The 22,619-nt window shown below is 44.0% G+C and overlaps 1 protein-coding gene across 2 annotated transcripts in view; it reads right to left on the bottom strand.

Moving 5' to 3' along the window:
* Positions 1–22,619, bottom strand: part of lasp1 (LIM and SH3 protein 1) — a 150,003-nt gene that overhangs the window by 75,479 nt on the left and 51,905 nt on the right. For both annotated transcript variants that reach the window (XM_041173240.1, XM_041173241.1), the window contains exon 3: positions 2,099–2,183. In XM_041173240.1, the coding sequence (XP_041029174.1) occupies positions 2,099–2,183 (85 nt within the window). The remainder of the gene's footprint in view (positions 1–2,098; positions 2,184–22,619) is intronic.

Raw genomic sequence — 22,619 nt, 5'->3', positions numbered from 1 at the left:
GACCTGAGTTTTTCCAGCATCTGCTTTTGTTTTGAAGCAGTAAAACAGTATAAACACTCTTGAAAATTTTGGACTGAATATATTTCAAAAAGGCACAATGAGAACTAACGCTTTCATGGAGCACGTCTTCTTCACAGGGACAGCTTGTGTTTATATAGCACTTTCAACACAAAACAACATTCCAGGAACGAGTGTACCTTGTTTTCAAAAGATTGACATTCTTGGAAGTTTAATCAATAAGTCTGGCTTTTGTTCAGTAGCAGAGCTGTCCCACTCCATAGGGAGCTATCTGCTCTCATTTATTTGATTTGGAATCGTAACCTTGTTTAACTGTGGCTGGTTCTGAAGACACTTGAACACTCAAGAATCCTACGTGGATTTGGCTGCAGGATCGCCCCTTGGTGTGCAACTGCCTTTTTTTTCAAGCAGTTGCCCATTCATTGGCCCTGTTTCTGCTCTACAAAAGCACATGAAGCCCAACATCACAGCAGGAATGGTATCAAAAGATGCCCAGTTGAAAAGGAGAGCCCTAACACTGCCATTGCATTGCTTACACAGACCCAAAGGGAAAGAAAACAGTGTCTGAAAATCCAAAACTGCACTGTGCCAGCCTGGGCTCATTTGGACTCTCGCCCCTCGGTCAGAAGGTCACAGGTTCGAGTCCCAAAAAATCCCAGCCGACGTAGCCAGTGCAGTACGGAGGGAGTGCTGCACTGTCAGAAGTGCCGCCTTTCAGATGAGATGTTGAACAAAGTTATTTGGTCTGCCCTTTCAGGTGAACATAAATGATCTCACAACACAAGTGTGAAGAGCAGCGAAGATTTCCAAAGCACTGGCAACCAAAAGCTAAAAACAAATGTTCTGATCACTATCACATTTCTGTTTGTGGAGCTTTTGTGTGTGCAGATTAACACAATTTTTACATTACAATAGTGATGACTATAAAGTACTGTTAAAAAACAAGTTCATTTCTTTCTTTATTACCATTAAGATAAAAGCATCTTCAAGAGAGTAAGTAGAGCTCCATTTATTTAAATAGGTTCGCTGTCACTCTAACTTTCCAGTAATGTCAACAGGACTGTTTGCTGCTCATTTCCTCCTGATGGACAGCATTGTATATTCAAACTGTGAGGGATTTAATGTGCCTCATTAAGAGGTAAGCCAGGCATCAAATAGTAAAATCTTCTACCTAGGCTTGCCAGCTCTGGTTTCATCACAACCACCCAACTCCCCACCACCCTCACACCACCTCCTCCCTCCCCATGGTCTACCATTGGGCACCTGACATGGATCCTGTGGATCCTATGCCAACTGATAAGCAGATAGAGTCTGTTTTTTTGGCCATCTTAAAAGTCATGACATTGCAGTTGCTAGTCCAGTGCCATAAATCACTACACTGATGTGCAAAGCTATTACATTAGGTATCCCCATTGCCACCTAAACCAGGTAGTTATTGATAGTCACACAAGATGCATACAAATGCCACAATTGACCACTTGTCAGTAAGCTCAGCAGCAGTGCAGATGGATTGGCCAATCCCCATTGGTCCTCCATGTCTCCCCCTTCCCAATTATCTGTCTCCCTCCCTTGGAGCACTGGCTATTGGGTACTTTACAGTTCCATATCTTGCTGCCATTGTTCAAGGTCAGGATCTTGCTCATGACAGATGCCTCCCTGGGCCTGCAGAGGAATAACACAAAGCGGGCAACCAGTACTTATGCAATCAAACCCCAGCCTGCGGGAGGGCATTGGAGGAAAATGTTTAAACAAACGCTTTAATAGTGAAGGTGCAATTTCTTTACAAAGCTTGAAGTTGCCATGAGCCAAGCCTTATTCCCAAAGCTTGACACAGCCAGCATCCTTCAGCAGCCTAGTAGGAAGGGGTTGTCCACTGATGGGAGGAGAGCAAGCAATTCCAAGCTGAGAGAGTGATTTCAGACAAGGTGGTATTCGTCAGAATGTCATTGACCTGAAACATTAACTCTGTTTCTCTCTCCACAGATGCTCCCTGACCTGCTGAGTAAATCCACCATTTTCTGATTTTTATTTCAGATTTCCAACCTCTGAAGCATTTCACTTTTCTGTCCGGGTTACTTACTTGACTTTGCAGCTTGCTCTGTTTCTTCAGGCGCAGGTTTTCTGGGGTATCTGCCACAGCAGTGAATGATGATTTTGGGTAGTGCCTGGGAAAAATAAAAATTTTCAAATTCAGTTGCTACGACAACATTTTTATTCCCACAAGAATTAGCCTCGTTAATGAAGCAAGCAGTGGAACCAATGAAACTTGGCAAATGAGTGAGGCATACTGCCACTCAGGGAGAAGGATCTGAGATGTCAGGACAACCCTGGTTTAGAAATTAACAATACCTCGGCCATACATAATGATTTGCACCAATTATAAGAGATCCTGAAAAACGACCAAGAGCAAGGACATTCAACCCATTATATCTTGATTTCACATACAACGTTTCAGTTTTAGACTCTTCCACTTTTTCCTCAAACCCACCAATCAATTATTGAACTTTAATCAAAGATAATCTCCCCCTTCACAATAGTCATGAAGAGCAGCAAGAGTCTCCCAATCGACCACTTCTCAGGATCCAAACAAAGCCTTCAGGAATTGGCGGCACATACTTTGGTAATTGCTGGAGATTTTTCTATAAGCCTAGATGTTAACACAATGCTGCACATTCAGAAAATATTTTTTCAGCCATGGCTCACCAAGTAGCATTCTTGCCTCTCGGTCAGATGATGGTGGTTTCAAACCCACTCTGCAGACTTGAGCATAAAATCAAGGCTGACAGTCCAGTGCAATACCAAGAAAGTGCTGCCTCTCAGCGGCAACATTAAACAGAGGCCCCATCTGCCCTCCCAAATGGGCACAGAAAATCCTACGGCAATAGATTGGAGGGCAGGGGAGTTTTCTCTAGGATCTTGGCCAATATTTATCCCTCTATCAACATCATTTTTTAAAAATCTCTAATCTTTATCACATTGGTGTTTGTGGACTTGCTGTGCACAGATATTGTGTTTCACACGGTGACAACGGGTCACACTTCTAAAACACTTCATTGGCTGATATGCGCTGTGAGAACTCCTGAGACCTTAAAAAGTTTCTAAATATGGTATTTCTTTCTTTTATTCTGGAAATAGGGATCCACAGACATGCATGGACACACACCCAAACTGCTCCTAATTGTCAAACAAATAGTTTACTTTAAAGAATGCTGTACTTCCTTGATCCTCAAAGAGGTTCCTAGACACTAAGCGGTCCACAATCGATCACTCACCCACCATTAGCTTTCTGTATTTGTAGATCTATTAGGCATTCAGTGCCTTGAGCCTGCTCCATCATTCAATCAGATAATGCTCAATTGGTATCTTAACTCCCATCTACCTGGTTCCATTACCTTTAACGCCCTTAATATCCTTACCCACAAAGGTCCTTCAGTTTCAGTTTTGACATTATCAATTGACCCCCAGCCGCAGCAGACCTTTGGGGGAGTGTGTTCCGGATTTTCACTACCCTGCGTGTGTGTATGAAGTGTTTCCTGAAAGCAATTCTGAACAGCCGAGTTCCAACTAAAGCTATGCCCCCCTTGGTCTTGACTTCCCTAATAGAAGGGCATCGTTTCCAATATTGTACAAGAACATTTTTGCACAGTTTTACTCTGGGCAGCCAAGTACCTTCTGGCTGTGTCCCCCCAATAGAATATTCATATTTGAAAGGGATCCGCTTCATTAAAAAGTGCAAAAACAAGTAGTCTAAGGAAAAGAAAGTGGTTTTTTTGGCTGAGCAAATTAGGTCCATTTTCTCTGGAGTTATCAGAATGAGAGGTGATCTCATTGAAACATACAAGATTCTGAAGGGGCTTGACAGGGTGGACACAGATTGTTTCTGCTGGTCAGGGAATCTAAAACACTGGATTGTTATCTTAACTCCCTCAGGAATCTCAGGATAAGGGGCTGATCATTTAGGACTGAGATAAGGAGATATTACTTCACTCAAAAGGTTGTGAAATCTCTGGAATTCTCTACCCAAGAGGATTAATGAATATTCCATTGTTGAATACATTTAACGCTGGGACAGACCGAACTTTAGCCACTCAGGGAATCAAGGGATATGGGGAACGGGCAGGAAAATGGAGTTGAAGCCCAAGATTAGCCAGGATTGTAATGAATGGCAGAGCAGGCTCGATGGGCCATATGGTCTACTCCTCCTATTTCTTGTGTTGTGGTTTCAAGCGCAAAGTTGGTTAGTGCCAGTGGGAACAGAACATGCTGGTGCCAAACTACCCAACGTTGGCCATTTGGTGATGTCATCTTAATGCTTAAAATAGTTGAGATAGGACAAGCACAAAAAACATCAGAATTTCCGTTCACCCTCCACAATAATCTCAATAAAAACATATGTCTGTGGTTTTGCAAGTCAGGAACATTGCCCAACAGTTGCAACTTTAAAATAAGATTAAATGAAAGTCTATTTTCCCCTTCCTCTTTCAGTTTAAAGTGAGGAAAGTTGGAGAACATTACACATTGTAACATATTCAGTATTACCTTTACTAAGTTTAATCAGTGAACAACTGCAGAAATTGGTGTAGATGTTGCCAACAGTCAAGCCAACGTGGCTGATTGACCAAGCCTGGTGGTAAAGACTCATCCCATGTCTCGGATTCCTCCTACTTAGATTTTAACAACCCAAAAACCAATATCATATCGTAATTGGTATGGCAGTCTCAGCTGATGAGTAGTGGTAAATTTGACATTTCTTTGTTCTGATCTGCACAACTTTAGCTGGTTGAACCCATCAGTAGCCCAGTGTACAATAGGAAAATTGCCAATCCTCATGTCAGTTATGGCTCAGTGGGTAGACCTTGTGTGTTTGACACCAGAAGGTTGTGGGTTCAAACACCACTCCAGGGATTTGAGTACATAATCCTGGCTCATGCTGGACAGCAATGCTGAGGGAGTACCATGCTGTCAGGAGGTGCAGTGTCTTGCATGAGTCGTTAAACCAAAGCCCCATCTCCCTTTTTAGTTGGGCGTAGAAGATGCACAGCACTGTTCGAAAAAAAGCAGGGGAGTTCCCCAGGTGCCCCGCCCAATATTTAGCCCTTATGGGATGTGGGCATCGCTGGCTAGGCCAGCATTTATTGCCCATCCTTAATTGCCCTTGAGAAAGCGGTGATGAGCTGCTTTCTTGAACTGCTGCAGTCCACGTGGTCTAGGTATGCCCACAGTGCTATTAGGGAGGGAGTTCCAGGATTTTGATCCAGCGACAGTGAAGAAACAGCGATATATTTCCAAGTCAGGATGGTGAGTGACTTGGAGGGGAACTTCCAGGTGGTGGTGTTCCCATCTATCTGCTGTCCTTGTCCTTCTAGATGGTAGGGGTCATGGGTTTGGAAGGTGCTGTCTAAGGAGGCTTGGTGAGTTTCTGCAGTGCCTATTGTAGATGGTACACACTGCTGCCACTGTGCATCGGTGGTGGAGGGGGTGAATGGTTGTGGAAGGGTGCTAATCAAGCTGCTGTGTCCTGGATGGTGTCAAGCTTTTTGAGTGTTGTTGCAACTGCACCCATCCAGGCTAGTGGAGAGTATTCCATGACCCTCCTGACTTGTGCCTTGTAGATGGTGGACAGGCTTTGGGTAGTCAGAAGGTGAGTTACTTGCCACAGGACTCCTAGCCTCTGACCTGCACTTGCAGCCACAGTATTTATATGGCTAGTCCAGTTCAGTTTCTGGTCAATGGTAACCCCCAGGATGTTGATAATGGGGGATTCAGCAATGGTAATGCCATTGAATGTCAAGGGGCGATGGTTACATTCTCTCTTTTTGGGGATTATTACCTGGCAGTTGTGTGACGTGAATGTTACTTGCCACTTGTCAGCCCAAGCCTGGATATTGTCCAGGTCTTGCTGCACTTGAACATGGACTGCTTCAGTATCTGAAGTGTCGAGAATTGTGCTGAACATAGTGCTATCATCATCAAACATCCCCATTTCTGATCATATGGTGGAAGAAAGGTCATTGATGAAGCAGCTGAAGATGGTTGGGCCAAGGACACTACTCTGAGGAACTCCTGCAGTGATGGCCTGGAGCTCAGATGATTGACCTCCAACAACCACAACCATCTTCCTTTATGCTAGGTATGACCAATAGGAGAGTTTTTGCTCTGATTACCATTGACTTCAGTTTTGCTATGGTTCCTTGATGCCACACAATGGAGCCTTGATGTCAAGGGCAGTCACTCTCACCTCACCTCTGGAATTCAGCTCTTTAGTCCATGTTTGAATAAAAGCTGTAATGAGGTCAGAAGCTGAGCGATCCTGCAGAACTCAAACTGAGCGCCAGTGAGCAGGTTATTGCTAAGCAAATGCCATTTGATAGCACCATTGATGATCTCTTCCATCACTTTACTGATGGAGAGTAGGCTGATGGGGCTCTAATCGGCCAGGTTGGATTTGTCCTGCTTTTCATGTACAGGACATTCCTGGGCAATGTTCCACATTACTGGGTAGATGCCAATGTTGTAGCTGTAGTGGAAGAGTTTGGCTAGGGGTGTGGCAAGTTGCAGAGCACAAGTCTTCAGTACTATTGCCAGAATATTGTCAGGACCCATAGCCTTTGCAGTTTTCAGTACCCTCAGCTGTTTCTTGGTGGAGAGAATCGAATTGGCTGAAAGCTGGCATCTGTGATGCTGGAGACCTCTGGAGGAGGCGGAGATGGATCATCCACTTGGCACTTCTGGCTGTAGATTGTTGCAAATTCTTCAGCTTCATCTTTTGCACTGATGTGCTGGGCTTTTGCGTCATTAAGGCTGGGGACATTTGTGGAGCCTCCTCCTCCAGTGAGTTGTTTAATTGTCCACCATCATTCATGACTGGATGTGGCAGGACTGCAGTGCTTAGATCTGATCCATTGGTTGTGGAATCGCTTAGCTCTGTCTATCTGTCTATCACTTGGTGCTTATGCTATTTGGCATGCAAGTGGTCCTATGTTGTAGCTTCACCAGGTTGACACCTCATTTTTCAGTATGCCTGGTGCTGCTATTAACATACTCTCCTATACTCTTCACAAATTAGCTGGCGTGTTTCCTACATTAAAACAGTGATGCCAGTAAGGTCATGAAAGGTTTCATATAAATGCAAGGCTGTTATTTTCTTTTAGCTAGAGATAGGACTACAGGAAATCCTTTCTCTTTTTCAATCCTCTTCAGCCAAAGTGCTGACTCACAGTGAGTGATGGACATCACCAGCTCCCAGAATCTCCGCCCGTAGCTATTCAGAGACTGTGCAGATGAGTAGACTATTCACACCCAGGAGATTATAGTGGAGCCTGAACTCTTCCTCACTGACATCCACACAGGCCTATTTTCCTGCAGGAATTGCTAGAGGGCAAATCAGGAGGAGAAACCATGGCTTTGTTTCCTCTCTGTACCTCCTCCCATTCTCTTACTTTGTGCTGAGCCTAATTGTAAGGCCCCAGCTGAATTTGGCTAATTGGGCAGAGAAAACAGATTGGAGTTGGTTCCAACCAATGGACAATCCACATTCCAAGGAAGTTGGCATTTCTTTCAGAAATGCCAAAATTAACTTAAAGCATCTTTGAAAGGCAGCACTGATGCAAAGGTTTTCACAAATATTTGAAAGCTAGATATGACACATTAAAACGAGATGCATCATTGAAGCTGGCAGGGGAGGGGCAGTGATGAACACATTCCTGGTGGTTTTTTTGCCAATTTCTAAGCATCCCACAACACCCCCACCCCACCCCATTCTCACCATTGGTTGCACAACATGTACATCCCCACACTGCCCATTCCTCCCATGCTAGTGCGGGAATTAACAGTCTTAATTAGCCCAATTGAATAATTCTTGACAGACAGACAGTCAAAGAGCTCTTTTCTTTTCCCCAGCTCTAGCAACAAAAAAAAAAGTTCAAAGATTTATTCAAAAACAAACACTGCATTTTAACGCCCCTGTGATTTTTCTCCTGAGTCGGTTTTCTGCAGAGTCCAGCTTAATCATTAATTCCTTAACCACCAGGGAAGTCCTGGCAACTGGGGGAGGGGAGATCAACAACTAACCAAACTCAGAAGCAAATAATGTTTCCCTGGTGGATATAAAATGGAACCAGCTTTAACCAGAACTCAAGAGCTGGGATAGGAAATTCCAAAACGACATTCAGAAGCCGGGTTTTGCAGTCACTGCCCTTCAGTTACTGTCCCTTGAGTCAGGCATTACATCCGTCATGGCCTTATATCATTGTGCGTTTGTTCTGTGTGCTGACAGATCACACCTCCTGATATCCCCAGACCAGGTACAAGTCCGAGAGGATGCCATCTGTGATGTGCAGCTTGAATGTAATCAATAATTAATTAAGTTGCTGCTTTACTGAGTTCACTAAAACATTCATGAATTTACAAGTCCAGTGGAACCACTGATAAAAGTAAATACATTGACAAGTGCTACATTTGATCCCTGTGCGAGAAAACAGAATCAACCAGTGTTCCTGCCCCTAAGTGCAATCCAATGTCTCCTGCTGGAGAAATATATGTGTGGGTGTTAAATGAATACAGGATCAGATTCAGCTCTGAGGCACTCTGTAGTTTGATAGCCTATTGTCAGCCCCTAACCTCAGGTTTTTGAGAAAAATGTCTGCTTGGGCAAGATACCAAGGTCAGTTGGCAACACTAGGAGCTAGCTGCACTTTAGGTCATCTCTGAGGGTGCCAACAAGGTGGTGGGAGCAAGATGGGAAAAGGAGAGAAAGAGAAAGAGAGAGAGAGAGAGAGAGAGGCGGGGGGGCAGGAAGAAATACCAAGCATTGTTTTAGAAATCCTCATTAGCAAGGTCCAATAGTCCCAACTCTTTAGAAGAGTGCAAATGGAGAAAGTTAAAAAGGAGAGGAAAAGGAACCAACTCATCTTGTAAACTTAGTGCTGACACCGGTGTCGAGTGCTGTATGTCCTTTTTTTTTAAAAAAGGAATTCATTCTAAGGATGTGGTCAGCCAGCAAGGCTGCCATTCATTGCTCACCCTTATTTGGTGCTACAACTGAAGTCACTTCAGAGGCAGTCAAGAGTCAATTATGTTGAGGTTGGTCTGGAGTCATATATAGGCCAGCTATCCTTCCTAAAAAGGTAATTGGTGAGCCGGTTGGGTTTTACAACAATTCAGCAGCTTCATAGTCATTCTTACTAATACCTGCTCAAAATCTCAATCATAGCAACGCAAGAAGATTTACCGCAGGTGGTTATTCGCCCCTGGGATTAGCACTACCAATGAATTATTAGTCAAGCTCTCCGGACTGCTAGTCTAGTAACAGAGCCACTCGGTTAATTGCTGCCCTCAAGTCAGAACACACTTCAACGATGTGCAGTGTACTTGTATGATTCGCTTAATTCATAGACTCAAATATCTAAAGCACTACCCAACACCAGGTGACAGATCTGTAAACCATAGGGTGAATATTTCCTATGGCGGGCAGGCTGTTCGGGAGTGAGCGCGGAGCCAATCACTGACCGCGATTGGCTGCATGCCACCATTTTACACAGGCAGCCCAATTAAGTCTCGCCCAGCGTAATGCATGGCCAGTAGCACTCAGCACTAGCTGTGCGGGCAGGCGGGGGAGGGGGCGGGGTGGGGGTGGGGGGGTGGGCGGTGGGGGGGGGGGGGGAGGCACGGAGCTGCCTCAGGGAGATTAAGCTGATTTTTTTTTTTTTTACTTCATTTATTGAAAAGTTTTATTTAAACATGTCCCCTCGTGTGACAGCGTCACATGAGCTGGGGCATGCTTGCGCATTTTGCGAAATTTATTTAATTATTTTAGGAGACCTTCAGGAAACCTCATCCCTCCCGGGGATGAGGTTTCCTGAAAAATGCAAAGACCGCTTGGGCTCTTCGCCTTCCCGCCAACCTTAAGGTTGGACGGGCAGCGTTGTTAACAACTTCAATTACTTTTTTTAATGGCCTTAATGGGCCATTGACAGTTTGGCGGGTGCGCAGCTGCTTCTGGCACGTGCCCACCAAACGAAATATGGAAATGACGCTCGATGATGTCAGAACACACGCCCAACGTCATCACGCATCATTTTACGCATCGGCATGTCAGGACCGCCCCCTCATGTCGACAGTAATATTCTGCCCCACAAGTACATTAAATGGTTCCAAGTTCTCTCTCATACCAGCTCTGATGCCCCTCCTACACAATAGAATAGCCACCCGGGCCTGGATTCAAAGAATGACCATTTGGTGAGACAATGAAAGACAGCTTGTGCTTTTAGGATGGTATTTCAACAAGGAGTCAACAATTTTCAAGAAGAAGCTGCCAGAGTGTCACTTGTCCAGCTGGTGGGACTTCACTCAATGGTTCCGTTCCTATCTAACTGTAGCCGGAGAATCACATGCTATAACTTCTCTTCCCATTCCTGTACAGTTACCTCTGGAATCCCCTGAGGATGTACTCTTGGCAACGCCACCCCAACCATTTCTCATCTACATGCTGCCACTGGGCAATATCTCCCAAAACACAGGATCAGCTTTCTCACATACGCTGTCAACACACCCAGCTCCACCTCATCACCAACTCTCTCAACTGCTTTACTGTCTCTAAATTAACAGACTGCTTGCCAGCCATCCAGTCCTGGTTGAGCAGAAATTTCCTCCAATTAAATATTGGGAAGATCAAAGCTCTTGTCTTTGACCCTCATCACAAACCCCATTTATTAGGCACCAACTCTACCCTCTCTCTGGCAGCTGTGAGGCTGAACCAGACTGTTCATAACCTTGGTGCCATATCTGAACCTGAGCAAGTTCCGACCACATACCCCAAGATCGTCTATTTCTAACTCCATGCCATCGCCCTAACTCTGCCCCTGCTTCAGCTCATCTACTGCTGAAACCTTCATGCATTTCTTCATTACCTCTAGAATTGACTATTCTAATGGACTGGCGAGGCTCCCTGGTTCTCTCCTCCATAAGCTTGAGTTCATTCAGAACTCTGTCCTTAATCTTTCAGTTCATCCATTAACCCGGTGTTTGTTTACTCGCATTGGCTTCTGATTAAGCAATGCCTCGTTTATAAAATTCTCCACTGTTGTTTTCAAATCCCTCCATTGCCTCACCCCTCCCTTCTGTAAAAAGCAATTAGGGATAGGCAATAAATGCTAGCCTAGCCAGCGATACCAACATCCCGCAAATGAACACAAAAAGGATCTCCTCCAGCTCAGCGAACCACCAAGATCTCTGTGGTCCTCTAACTCTGGCACCGGAGCATCCCCAATTTTAATTATCTCACCCTTGCTGACTGTGGTTTCCGCTGCTGACAACCAAATTCTGGAATTCCATCCCTAATCTCTCTGCTTTTCCTTCATCCTTTAAGACATTCCATAAAACGTACCTCTTTTTGACAAGCTTTTGGTCATGCATCCCAATTTGAGCTTACCGCATGTGGCTTGGTGTCTAATTTTACTTAGAATGATCCTGTGAAGCAGCTTGGGTAATTTTAATGTGTTAAAGGCGCTAAATAAATGCAAGCTGTCGTACGGGAACATTCTGGGATTGAGTGAACAAATCGACCCTTGTGTGGGGGTCACAGGAATGCTGTTCCATCCAGAAATAATTAACTAAGATATACATAAAATCCATTCTTTTCATTGAAGAAATTAGCTGAGCAAGTTTTGGCCATTTCTTGATCTCCCACTCGCCCCATTATTTAAGCTCATATTGCTATACAGACTCCCTGAGCCCATTCAGCACTGCAGTTAATGTGGTATCATCACAAGATGGCTCTTGGGTGTCAGTCTGGTTCCTATAACGCCAGTATTCTTTAGGAAGGACACTGTGAGCCAGGGTTTTCAGGCAGGGCTGCAAGATTGATCTCTCACAACTTTCAGCAAAATAAAACGGAAATAACTCAAGTCCAGTGGGTTACGGCAGCATCTGAAGAACTCCAACTGGGAGAGAGGAGGAGGCAGATGAAAGAGGAGAGAGGGCAAGAAAGCCCAGGAAACAGATTTGCAGTAATTAAAAGAAGAAAGAGGCAGGGTAATCTTTTAATAGGGATAACTTCCTCCCAAATTTCTCTTCATCTTCCCCAACATTCCCCAGCCTCATCAAAAAAAAGCATACAATAAAATAAGACCAACTCATTAATGGGGCAAGTTTAAGTAGCAGAGTCTGATGCACAGAGAGAGCAGCAAAACTCAATCCTTTGGAATGTATATCTGCTTTCCTAATTGTCAAAATGTGTGTTTAGACTCTGCCATAAATGATCACATGACTTAAAGCTGAAAATGATAAAACATCAAGAATTTTTTTGATTATTCATTTACGGGATGTGGGTGCCACTGGCTAGGCCAGCATTTAATGTCTATCCCTAATTGTCCTTAAGGAGGCAGCAGTGAGCTGTCTTCTTGAACCACTGCAATCCCCATGGTGTAGATATACCCACAGTGCTATTAGGGAGCTGCAGGATTTTGACCCCGCAACAGCGAAGGAACGGCAATACATTTCCAAGTCAGGATGGTGAGTCACTTGGAGGGGAACTTCCAGGTGGTGTTCTCATGTGTCTACAGCCCTTGTCCTTCTAGATGGTAGTGGTCAGGTGTTTGGAAGGTGCTGCCTAAGGAGCCTTGGTGAGAACCTGCAGTGCCTCTTGTAGATTGTACACACTGCTGCCACTGTGCGTTGGTGGTGGAGGGAGTGAATGTTTGTGGATGTGGTGCCAATCAAATGGGGCTGCTTCGCCCTGGATGGTGTCCAGCTTCTTAAGTGTTGTGGGAGCTGCACTCATCCAGGCAAGTGGGGAGTATTCCATCACTCCTGACTTGTGCCTTGTAGATGGTGGACAGGCTTTGGGGGAAAAAAAATCACTGAATGTTTCCAAAAATCAGCAGATTGACCAAATTAAATTAACCAGTAAAAAAAAAAACACCTCCCTTGTACGATTCTGGTGGTTGAGAAAAGGTCATCACAACACACAAGATAGCTGCAGAATCACTATCACCGTGCTGCAACTTCGTATGAGTGGTTTTTTTTTTAAATAGTATTCACAGTATGGAGAAGAGGGGATGGGACTAATTGGATAGCTCTTTCAAAAAGCCGTCAGGATGAGCCAAATGGTTCCCTCCTGTTCTGTATCATGCCTTGAATTTATAATTAGATGAAGTCATGAGTAGGAATATTGGCTTATGTAGAAACTGAGTGAGTCAGAATTCCTATGGTGAAAAGGGATTCCTGCATTATTAAATCAGGTTTGGATTTTCACAATCTCAACAACAGCAAAAAAGTTTCATTTATAAAGAACTTTTAATATCTTCCAAGCCAAAGGTCCTGGATACTTTATTGATGAGAATACTCAAGATGGATATTGATAAAGATTTTTAAGGGAATCAGGGACAGGGCAGGAAAGTGGAGTTGACGTTAAAGATCAGCCATAATCTTACTGAATGGCAGAGCAGGCTCAAGGGGCCCAATGTCCAATTACTGCTCCTTTTTCTGATGTTATGTCCTTAATACCTCCCATGGCTCCTCACAGGACTACACGAGATGCAAATACAGAGAACAAATAAAGTCACACCTGACACAAGTGCCTAGGTTGTTTTAGTGGAGCACCTTAAAAAGGAGAGGGGATCAGGGATATTTGGTGAAAGATTTCCACAGTTTGGGACCTAGCGGCTGAAGGCTTGGAGCCCAATGATGAGGTGAAGGAGGTGAGTTGATGGAAGTGGAGGATACACAAGTGATCAGAGGTGGAGCAGGGACTCATTCCTCTGTTTAAGACTGAGGTAAAATAAATAAAGCGGGAGGAGACTCATGTGGCACTTTTGGTCGAATGGACTGTTTCTCTACTGTAAATTCTATGCAAGTCTCTGAAGGCGGAGATCTTGGAGGGCTGTAGGTGAGGCCATTGAGACATTAACATTGCGGGACTGGAATTTTGCTGAAGAGAGTTATGTTGCCAAAGTTTTTCATCTTGCACTCATCAGGACAAACGCAAAGAATGCCAAATTTTAAAATTTCACAACAATTTAGTGCACTAAAGCTATACTGTCAATCAACTGAAGATCATTACTTGAGCTCATAATGTTGCTCATTTATACTTGCTAGAAGCAACATACAATCATACGCAGGGACTTGTTCTCTGCAAACAAAAGGAATATGTTCAAACCTTGTGTAGTTTTTGAATTACCCAGAAGCTTGTGGTAGCCTAAAGTTCCCTGTTACTTTTGCCATTGCAACACCTTGGCCAATCAGAGTTGTCAATCAATCAGCATCCTTTCCTCCTGTAGTATAAATTGTTGTGCCTGTTTGAAATTTGGCATTCCTGCATTTTTTCTGATGAGTACAAGATGATAAGTTTCATCAACATGTCCCTCTTTTCAGCAGTATTGCAGGACTGAAAGCCAATGGTCAGCATGCAGAGGGGGTGATGGGTGAATGGGGCTTGGTGCGAGTTAAGCTACAGTCAATATTGGATGAGGCCAAGGTTATGGGGACGTAAGGTGAGAGTCTGGCGAAGAGAATACTGGAACAGTCAAATCTGGAGCTAACAAAAGCTTGGTTGAAAGTTTCACCAGCAGATGAGCTGAGGCAGGTGCAGAGCTGGGCTGAAAGTACAAATCTTTGTGACAGAGAGAGGATATGGGATGACAAACTGCATAAGAGACTGAATGTTGAACCACAGAGAACAAGTACTTGTATGGCAACTCAAAATTCTAAGTCCCATGTCTTGCAATAAATCCGTCAGATTCAATTACCTAGAAAGCATTTATTTCCTTCATCAGAACATCGGAACTAAGGCTTCATTCTTGGAATATCCCTGTTTGTGGGTTTTTGCATGTTGTGGACAACCATATTATACATTGCAGCAGTAGTATTCCTAGAAGAGTTTAATCACTGAAAGCTGAAGTCTATCAATAGCTGTAGAGGAGAGTGTGTCTCACACACTGCCGCGCACATCTGAGTCTCTACGTAAAAGACACAAAAAGAAACCACAGAAACACATGAGCACCAACAAGCCATTTGTTCAATGCTAGAAAAGCAAGCCACTTTTTGAAAATGCAAAGCTGGGGAAAGAGCTTATGTTAGAGTGTTAGGCATGGCTTAGTAGGCAGCAAACTCAGTACCAAGTCAAAAGGTTGAGGACAAGTCCCAGTCCACCAAAATCTAAGCTGACATTCCAGTGCAATCGCGAGAGGTTGCTGCATAGTGGGAAGTGTAGCTTTTTGGATGAGACGTTGAACCGAGGGCCTGGTCTTCCCTTTCAGCAAAGTGTAAAGGATCCCATGGCACCATTTCAAAACAGAGCGGGGGAGTTTTCACTGGTGACCTGGCTGATGTCTATCCATCAGTCAACATCACGAAAGCAAGTCATTATCACGTTGCTGTTTGCGGGAGCAAATAGTCTGTAATGCAGGAAATGCGACAATGGTGATTACACTTAAAAGGACTTCACTGGCTGATTTTGGGAAGGCCTATAGCCATGAAGGGTACTACATAAATGCAAGTATTTTCCTTTTTCCAAGTTAAAGCGACTTAATAATGGCTTTATTGACCATAATGAAGCACAAGTTTCCATCTTGCTGGATTGACAAGATATTAAGCAATTGTGTCCTTTTATTCCCCAAATTAAAACTTATAAAAAGGATTGACAAAAACATATTGAACATTCCTGGTGGCTCAATGAAGTCAGATTTGAGCCTAATCTGTGCTGAGTCAACCAATTTTAGCAGGTGAATCAATGGCAAAATGAAATTCGGTACAGAGAAATATTAAACACAGTGGAACAAAGGAACACACTTAATGAAAAAACAAAATGCTGGAAACATGCAGCAAGTCAGACAGCATCAGTCAAGAGAAAGAGTTCAGCATTGAGTCATTATTTTCTCTCTGCAGATGCTGCTGGGCTGGCTCAAGCTACAGAAGCTCCCTTTTCAACTGTGTGGGAAGGAAATGGAACGCTGGGATGGATGCATTGGGAACTAATTGACCAATGGCGGTTGCACAGATGTTGGGCATGTGACTGCAGCATTGAAAGCTTCACAAATACGTCCAAACAGGGGTAACAACTCTACCCACCAGTCAAAAAAATAGTCAGCTCTAATCAACGTGTTAAGTTTTATTTTGGTACGAGCACAATTAGGAAGTCAATGTTTATTAATTCAATTCAGATCTTTAAGGGAAGTACAACAAACTAATAGTTACCATAATGGAACAGAACCGTTTTGGAGTTGTTTTGCTTTTTAAGCTGTTTCTCAGAGGAGGCCTTTACTTTCCTTCCCTTCCCAGCACTGACATTCTTTCTACAAACAATTATTAAATAAAGCCCTCAAAAGAAGAGTCAAATTGTTTGCAGCTGACCAGCCAACACTTGGGAGGACAGAATATTTGTTGCAGCTTTCAAAACTGGCATGGGTTTCTCCCTCAGCCAGCTTTTAAAACATCAAGGTTTCTGTCAAGTAGCTCTTCACTCTTGCCCTGGCAATAGAATGTAGATCAGCTTGCCATGTTATGTGGAGGAATGGGAAGAAATAAAATATAGACTTGATGGACCAACTAGGATTGAGAAACACAGACACCAGTACAAACTGGTAACTGGGACGACTTGCATAGAATTTATAGCACACCAACAGGCCATTCGGCCCAACTAGATACTGGTGCATATGCTGCACAAGTCTCCTCCCACCCTACTTTACCTCACCCGGTACGGTAAAGGGAGACACAATCATTGAAATAAGCTTAGCTCATGCTGACAATATTGGGGTTACATTCTGGGCACAAACTAGGCCAGTGAGTCTGTAAAAAGCATAATGGCAGCTTCTATTAAGTAAATGGTACAGTTAGCACATATCATGGCAAATCACTCAACCACTGTATCGCCAAATATTCTGAAAGAAGTTTATTTAATTTGCGTCAACACAAACTGCTTTCACCAGCTCCCTAGGGGTCTGTCCCATTGATTGGATACTCACCCTCTGAAATATTGTTCCCACAGATTGGTTTTGAATAAAATCTTCCTGGCTGTTTTTAAATCCAGGTCAAGACCCAGGCCTGGATCTCCTTGGACACCAGCAATAGTCACATGTCCATGTAGCACTCATTGTTCTTCCACAGGCTTTCTCCTGCTGCTGATGTAAATTTGACAGGTTCAAGGACATGGAAAAAGTATAGGTTCCCCCAATTGTGTGAATAAGGCAGTTTGCATTTGATCTGTTGCCTAGTACAATTGAAGACCAAAGTAAAGATAGTTCTAATAGATGCAGGCCCCTCCAAGAGGCTAAAGTTAAGGCATGCGGTTGGTAGCATTCTTGCCTCCGAGTCAGAAGGTTGTGTGTTCAAGTCCCATTCCAGGGATCTGATCAGACTGACGTGCCCAGTGCAGCAACAAGGAAGTGCTGTAATGGTAGAGGTGCCATCCTTTGTTTGAATCGTAAACTGAGGACCTGTCAGCCATCTCAGGTGGACATAAATGATCCCATGGCATTATCAAGAAGAGCAATAGAGTTATCCCTAGTGCCTTGACCAATATTTATTCCTCAACCAACATTACTAAAACAGATCATTTGGTCAAAATCACTTCTCTGTTTAAAAGATCTTGCTGGGTACAAAATTGGCTGCCACATTACAACACACCAAAGGTACTGGACTGGCTATGAAACATTTTGGGATGTCCTGAGGGTCTACATAAATGCAAGTCTTTCTTTCTAGTGCATTCAGCTCCAGACACCAATATAAAAGCAGTCCTAACACAACTAAAATAAGAAAACTAAATGTAAGAAACATAACTTATAAGATGCAGGGTGCTTATTTCAGGCACTGAAATAGCATTGAAAACGTAGGCCACAGGGATCTTTTCAAACACTGCAAGATGGGGAAAGCCAGAAACTGCTCAAATCTTTCCATGAATGGCAACATGCAACTTTCTAAACACATTACAAGAGGGTATTCTGACAATCAGCCATTTGGCACAAGATGCAGCACAGGAGTGTCACAAATTTGACATCATAAGGAAGCTCCATTATCCTACAGTCCCTTCTTTCTCATAATATGTTCATGATCTTTCCAGAGAGAGCTCTCACATTTGGTGGTTATACAGCAGTCATTCAATTCCCCACCCCAATTTTCTCCTCCCCCTGCCTGCTCTCTTCACCCAGTCCCCAGCCCCAGACCATGTCTTTTGCAAGGATAGAGTTCATTGTGTGCTTGCAAATCTCCTGTATCCCCTTCCTCAACGAACCACTCGGAGTAAAAGCCGATCAGAAGAGCGTTGTTGGGTTATTTGATTATGTAGGGCATCACGCTAAAATCAAACTCTCTTTTCACTCAAAGTCCAGATGTAGGTTTGGCAGGATGGGGGTGGTTTTGGTGTCACTGACTGGGAATCAGCTACAAGAATGCTGCCTGGCCCCTATAAGCCACCAGCACTATTGCAAGATGTAGAAGCCCAGGTTGACTTCAGCCAAGTCAGCACACACTTGAGGAACAAACCTGGGACCTTCTGATTCATTTGATTTGGCAACTGTCAGGTACGCGAATTGGAAGACGTTTTTCACAAAACAGGATCCCAACTCATGGCAATTGGATGGTCAGGTCATCAACTTTTTATAAAGTGATGTTGTCCGAGGGAGGAATGATTGCCGGCCAGGCCACTGGAAGAACACTTAACTCTCGAACAGTCAGTTTGCCTGCAGCAAATAATTGCAGAACCATAGAGATTGAACACTGCAAATTTTTGACAAATACTTGTAACTAGATTTAGTTTCAGGGAGTAGGGTGATGGGAAAAAGACAGCTGTCCATAAAATGCCAGTGCATTTGACTTATATATAAAAAAAACCTAGCCAATGTACAAATTGAATTCTAAGCCAATTTGCTCACTGGGATGAAACGTGCCTGCAAAAGAGAGTTTGTTGCAAATGGGTTTCAGATTAACAACAATTTTAGATATGAATAAACAAAGGAAGTGAAATCTTCATGCCAGCAGGGAAATTGACCGTGTCACTTCCTGTTATGAAAGCAGAAACAAAATTTAACTACTGTGGAAACAGTGTAGCTTTGACTCCAAACACCTAATAAGGCCTCAGCCCAACAATCCCAACCCAGTGCCAAAACCTCGCTTCCAGCGTTTTACACCATAATTAAATGTATAGATTATCATCATAAACACTCCCAGATGCTGCAAAGTGCTGGGAAAGTTTGGTAAGCAAGGAGAACAGTTGTACAACAAGGGCAAAGGTGTACAACCTCCTTGTCTTTCAGCTAAAAAAGCTGTGCCCAGCTTGGATTTTCCTGATCTGGTGTGAGCTGCTGCATCAGAATGAACCTTCAAGCAGGGCCAAGAGCTGTTAGTTTGATACATAGGAAATAGCCAGTAGGCACCAGCTACAGTGCCACAGAGCGCTGAGGCCACTGGAAGCCCTCAGTCTGACCCAGGTTGCCAGAACTAAGCACGGTCACAGTCCGTGGAGTTGAAGTTTCAATTTCACACCTCTGGGCAATGCTTGGTGGTGCTTTCCACAGTGTCCGTGGACAGCACTTTCACCTCTGAGTCACAAGCATACAATTCCTACATCAGAGACTTGAGCACGGAATCCAATATGACACTCCAGTGCAGCATTCCCACAGTACTGCACTGTTGGATGAGTCATTAAACCAAGAGCCCATCTACCCTCTCAGGTGGATGTAAAATATTCCACAGCACTATTGCAAGAAAAGCAGGGGCATTCTCCCTGGCCAATATTTAGCCCTGAAGCAACATTAGCTAAGATATGTGCTAATGGTGACATTAAGGGTAGAAAGCAGGACGAGCAAGGTACAGAAGCCCTAGTGGGGGTGAGGTTGGCGGGGGGGGGGGGGGGGGGGGGGGGGGGGGGGGGGGGGGGTGGAGGGATCGAAATAGGCTAAAAGGTAAATATAAAACAATGAGTGCAAATGCATTTAAAAATAATGGAAATAGGTGGGAAAAGAAAAATATATATAAATTATTGGAAAAAGGGAGATCAGAAAGGGGGTGGGGATGGAGGAGAGAGTTCATGATCTAAAGTTGTTGAACTCAGTATTCAGTCTGGAAGGCAAGTGAAATGCTGCTTCACTTGAAAGGAGTGTTTGGGCCCTTGGATGGTGAGGAGAGAGGAAGTGAAAGGGCAGGTGTTGCAGCTACTGCGCTTGCATAGGAAGGTGCCATGGGAGGGGATTGAGGTGTAGAGGGTGATGGAGGAGTGGACCAGGGTGTCCCGGAGGGAATTTTCCCTGCAGAATGCCGCTGGGGGGTGAAGGGAAGATGTGTTTGGTGGTGGCATCATGCTGGAGTTGGCGGAAATGGCGGAGGATGATCCTTTGAATGCGGAGGCTGGTGGGGTGATAAGTGAGGACAAGGGGGACCCTATCACGGTTCTAGGAGGGAGAGGAAGGTGTGAGGGTGGATGCGCGGGAGATGGGCTGGACATGGTTGAGGGCCCTGTCAACCACCTTGGGTGGAAAACCTCAGTTAAGGAAGAAGGAAGACATGTCAGAGGAGCTGTTTTTGTCAGAACAGATGCGACGGAGGTGAAGGATCTGAGAGAATGGGATGGAGTCCTTACAGGAAGTGGGGTGTGGGTAACTGTGGGAGTCGGTAGGCTTGTAATGGATATTGGTGGACAGCCTATCACCAGAGATTGAGACAGCGAGGTCAAGGAAGGGAAGGGAAGTGTCAAAGATGAACCATGTGAAAATGATGGAGGAGTGGAAATTGGAAGCAAAATTAATACATTTTTCCAGGTCCAGATGAGAGCATGAAGCAGCACTGAAGCAGTCATCGATGTACCAGAGAAAGAGTTGTGGGAGGATTGGAACAAAGAATGTTCCACATATCCCATAAAGAGGCAGGCATAACTGGGGCCCATGCGGGTACCCAGAGCCACACCTAGGCACTTTACAGCCTTCCAGACTGAATACTGAGTTCAACAACTTTAGATCATGAACTCTCTCCTCCATCCCCACCCCCTTTCCAATCCCCCATTTTCCAATAATATATATATATATAGTTTTCTTTTCCCACCTATTTCCATTATTTTTAAATGTATTTCCATTAGCCTATTTCGATCCCTTCCCCCCACTCCACCTCCACTAGGGCTGTCTGTACCTTGCTCGTCCTGCTTTCTACCCTTAACGTCACCATTAGCACATATCTTAGCCAATGTCACCACTGTCAACACCTCTTTGCCCTTTTGTCTATGACATCTTTTGGCAATCTTCACCTATCACTGGCCCTCTGTCCAGTTCTACCTGTCCCAGCCCCCGCTTAAACCAGCTTATATTTCACCTCTTTTCTATTTTTTCTTGGTTCTGATGAAGAGTCATACGGACTCGAAACGTTAACTGTGTTCCTCTCCGCAGATGCTGTCAGACCTGCTGAGTTTTTCCCAGGTATTTTTGTTTTTGTTTTATCTAATTTCTACTCATGGCTGCTGCTTTGTCTACATTACAAAAGTGACTACACTTCAAAAAAGTACTTCATTGTCTGTGAAATGCTTTGGAACATCCTGGAGTTGTGAAAGGCGCTACAGAATTGCAAGTCTTCCTTTCATGTCACGGGAGTATTTTACAGAAACAGGCATCCCTCTAGCACCTGAGGCAAGTTCCCATTTTGCACAATGTCAAACAATTGGAATATTCAGCTAAGTCAGCATCATACTGCAGAGCTATAGTTCCTCTTCACCTGATGCTCAGTTAAGGGGAAGTGGGCAGGTGGTAGCGAGAACAAACACTGATAGATTTTTTTCCCCCCCATCACTCTAGTCCAGCAGTACTGAGCTGCTTATTTTTTACGTTATCTCTCCATAAATCTTCAAAGTCATTTGTGTGCTGTAGAAAATGAAACACGTATTTAGCTCTTTAGAGAATAGAAAGGAAATGTTAGCATTTAGGAATTAGTTGCAAAACAATATACATGCTTTGCTTTTTTAAAAGAAATGCACACAGACCATCCAGATTTATTTTGGCCTCACTCTGCCATTTCCTCCTGGGTGAAAATAAGCTTCTATTCGATAAGGCATCACCTTTATAGCTCAAACTACCCCATATCAATTGCTGTTAAACAACTGTGGTTCTTCCAGCTAGCAGCCACCCCAGTAACTGATGGTTCACTCTGTGCACGTTGTTCGACAAATCATTCCTTAAATAGGCAGATAGGTGCTGCAGAGCTAAAACAGAAAATGCTGGAAAAACTGAGCAGGTCTAGCAGCATCTGTGGAGAGAGAAACAGAGTAAATGTTTCGAGTCCGTATGATCCTTCTTCGGAGCTCTGAAGAGGTCATACGGACTCGAAATGTTAACTTGGTTTCTCTCTCCGCAGATGCTGCTAGACCTGCTCAGTTTTTCTAGCATTTTCCTTTTTTGTTTCAGATTTCCAGCATCCGCAGTATTTTGCTTTCATCTTAGTGCTGTAGATCTCACCAACCCCACGCTCTTGGTCTCACTGACCAACAGTCAGTGCTCACTGCTGCAATGTCTGGGGATAGAAGGGTGAAAGTTTGGCCAAACTAATTGCAACACATTCATATTTTGTTAATGATGGAGGCTGGATAGAGTAAATAGGGAAAAACAGTTTCCACTGGCAGAAGGATTAACCAGAGG

Source organism: Carcharodon carcharias, chromosome 23 (genome assembly GCF_017639515.1).
Source record: "Carcharodon carcharias isolate sCarCar2 chromosome 23, sCarCar2.pri, whole genome shotgun sequence".
Classification (NCBI taxonomy): Eukaryota; Metazoa; Chordata; class Chondrichthyes; order Lamniformes; family Lamnidae; genus Carcharodon; species Carcharodon carcharias.
The sequence above is the reverse complement of the archived record's forward strand: the minus strand, read 5'-3'. Positions and strand labels throughout refer to the sequence as shown.